Here is a 2,314-nt window from a genome sequence, read left to right as displayed (position 1 = left end):
TTACTTGACAGGCTTCTTTCTGTTTCCGTCTATCATATCCACTCACTTTGCTTTGGGTCGACCCGCAGCCATAGAGGAAGTACTTACCCAAGGTGCCACACAAAGGGACTGAACCCGGAATCATGTGGTTAGGAAGCAAACTTCTTGTCACAGAGCCACATCTGCGCCCCCACCTACCCACACACACGCACACATTTATGTGTGTCGTTGTGTCTGTGTATACGCCCCCCCCTAATTAGCGGTTCGGCAGAAGCGACCGATAGAATAAGTACCAGGCTTGCAAAGAAAAAGTCCATGGGTCGATTTCTTCGACTAAAAAGCGGTGCTCCAGCATGGCCCCCAGCCAAATGGCCGAAACAAGTCAAACAATAAGAGAATACGGATGACGGGCTTCTTCCAGTTTCCGTCTCCTAATTCCAGTCACAAGGCTTTGATCGACCTTTTTCTTGCAAGAATTCACGAAAAGGAATGGAATCTACGTTTGGCTTACCTCCCACATGGTTTCGTTCGGTATCCGCATATTGATCTCACAGCACTGTACTACTCGGCCGATGTAAGGACCCATCTCGGTGCCGGCCTTGATCCAGCAGCTACTGAACACGCCAAAACGGTAAGTAGGTATCGATGAGAAACCTAAGCGCACTTGTGGCGGGGTTGACAGAAGCGGAAGCAGGTTTCGGTCCCCTGTGGCAATATCGAAAGTAAAACAATATTAATAAAAACAATAACATCGTTGATGACAACCACAACAACAACAACATCGATAATAATCGCATTTAATCTAGACGCAGGGCTAGCAGAGCAGGTTTGATGGTAAGGGATTAAGTCGGAGCCATCAACCACAGTGAATGACTGGTATTGTATTTTATCGACCTGGAAGTGTTCAAAGGCAAAGTTGACTTTCGTGGAATTTGAACAAAGAACAAAATATAATAATCCTTTCTACTATAGGCAAAAGGCCTGAAATTAGGGGGAAGGGGGGAGTCGATCACATCGACCTCAGTGCATAACTGGTACTTATTTCATCGACCTCCGAAAGGATGAAAGGCAAAGTCGACTTCGGCTAACGATTCTACCAACTTGCCGCCTCAGACAACATCAATAATAACGACGAATAGTCATATATGGACGCAGCAATGGCCAAATGGTAAAGAAGTGCGCTTTGTAATTGTTAGGTTTCGAGTTCGATCTCACTACGTGAAATCTTGAGTAACTATCTTCTTTCATAACCTTGGGTCACCCCATACGCCTTTTGAATGAAATTGGGACCCCCAAAAATCTGATGTGGACCTTCAGGGGCCATATGGACCCCGGTTGAGAACCACTGACATAACTGGGAGTTAATTTTTATATGACTATCAAAATGGTAAAAATCAAAGACAACATCAGCAAGATTTGAACTCAGAATGTAACTAAAATACTACGAATCAATTTTAATCCTGTCGTCTGCCATTTCCTTTGCACACACAACAACGACAGATACATCAAAATAAACATCAACGATAAACATGACTTTCTGTTTTTTTTTCTCCCCCGCTAATATTTATTTCGAATTCTTTTGCATTTTTACACCACCCCCACACACACATGAAAAAAAAAAGAAACAGAGATTAACTGTGATGTGTGGTGAAGTGAAAGATTCAGTGAAACGTACGAAACTAAGATCATCCATTTTTTCACGTCACCCAATTTTTTTTAATACTGAGGGAAGAAAAAATAGAAATCATATACATAATAATATCGATAATAATAAAAAACGATAATGATAATTATCATAATAAAAAACGATAATGATAATTATCATAATAATATCAACTGAAGGGAAGATATAGTTTGTAATGTTTTTTTTTTGATCTTGTCAAGAACGATCATTATTAATACCTTTTGATGAGTCAGTTATATACAAACATAGGTGTGTGTGTGTGTGAACATAGGCACATATGACATGCATAGAACAATTCGAATCGAACACACAACACAATACACATACACGGCACAACATAACGCATATATAGACACACACATGTAACAATACACAGATACGTCAACACAATGCAAACACGCATACAGAACAAGGTGCGCGCACACACTCATATAGAAACTCAATGCTAAAGCACATGCCCTATGTGATACATAACAATACACACACACACACACACACATATATATATATATGCATATATATCGTGGCACTCCGTCTGTTACGACGACGAGGGTTCCAGTTGAACTGATCAACGGAACAGCCTGCTCGTGAAACTAACGTGCAAGTGGCTGAGCACTCCACAGACACGCGTACCCTTAACATAGTTCTCGG

The 2,314-nt window shown here is 41.2% G+C and overlaps 1 protein-coding gene across 1 annotated transcript in view; it reads right to left on the bottom strand.

The window, feature by feature from the left end:
* LOC106867737 (PR domain zinc finger protein 12) overlaps nt 1-2,314 on the bottom strand; it is a 15,847-nt gene that overhangs the window by 4,113 nt on the left and 9,420 nt on the right. Inside the window, exon 2 of the mRNA XM_014912701.1 lies at nt 491-684. Coding sequence (XP_014768187.1) covers nt 491-684 — 194 coding nt within the window. The remainder of the gene's footprint in view (nt 1-490; nt 685-2,314) is intronic.

This window comes from Octopus bimaculoides, chromosome 22 (assembly GCF_001194135.2).
Source record: "Octopus bimaculoides isolate UCB-OBI-ISO-001 chromosome 22, ASM119413v2, whole genome shotgun sequence".
In the NCBI taxonomy this organism is placed as follows: Eukaryota; Metazoa; Mollusca; class Cephalopoda; order Octopoda; family Octopodidae; genus Octopus; species Octopus bimaculoides.
Note: the sequence above shows the minus strand (reverse complement) of the source record. Positions and strands in the feature narration are given on the sequence as shown.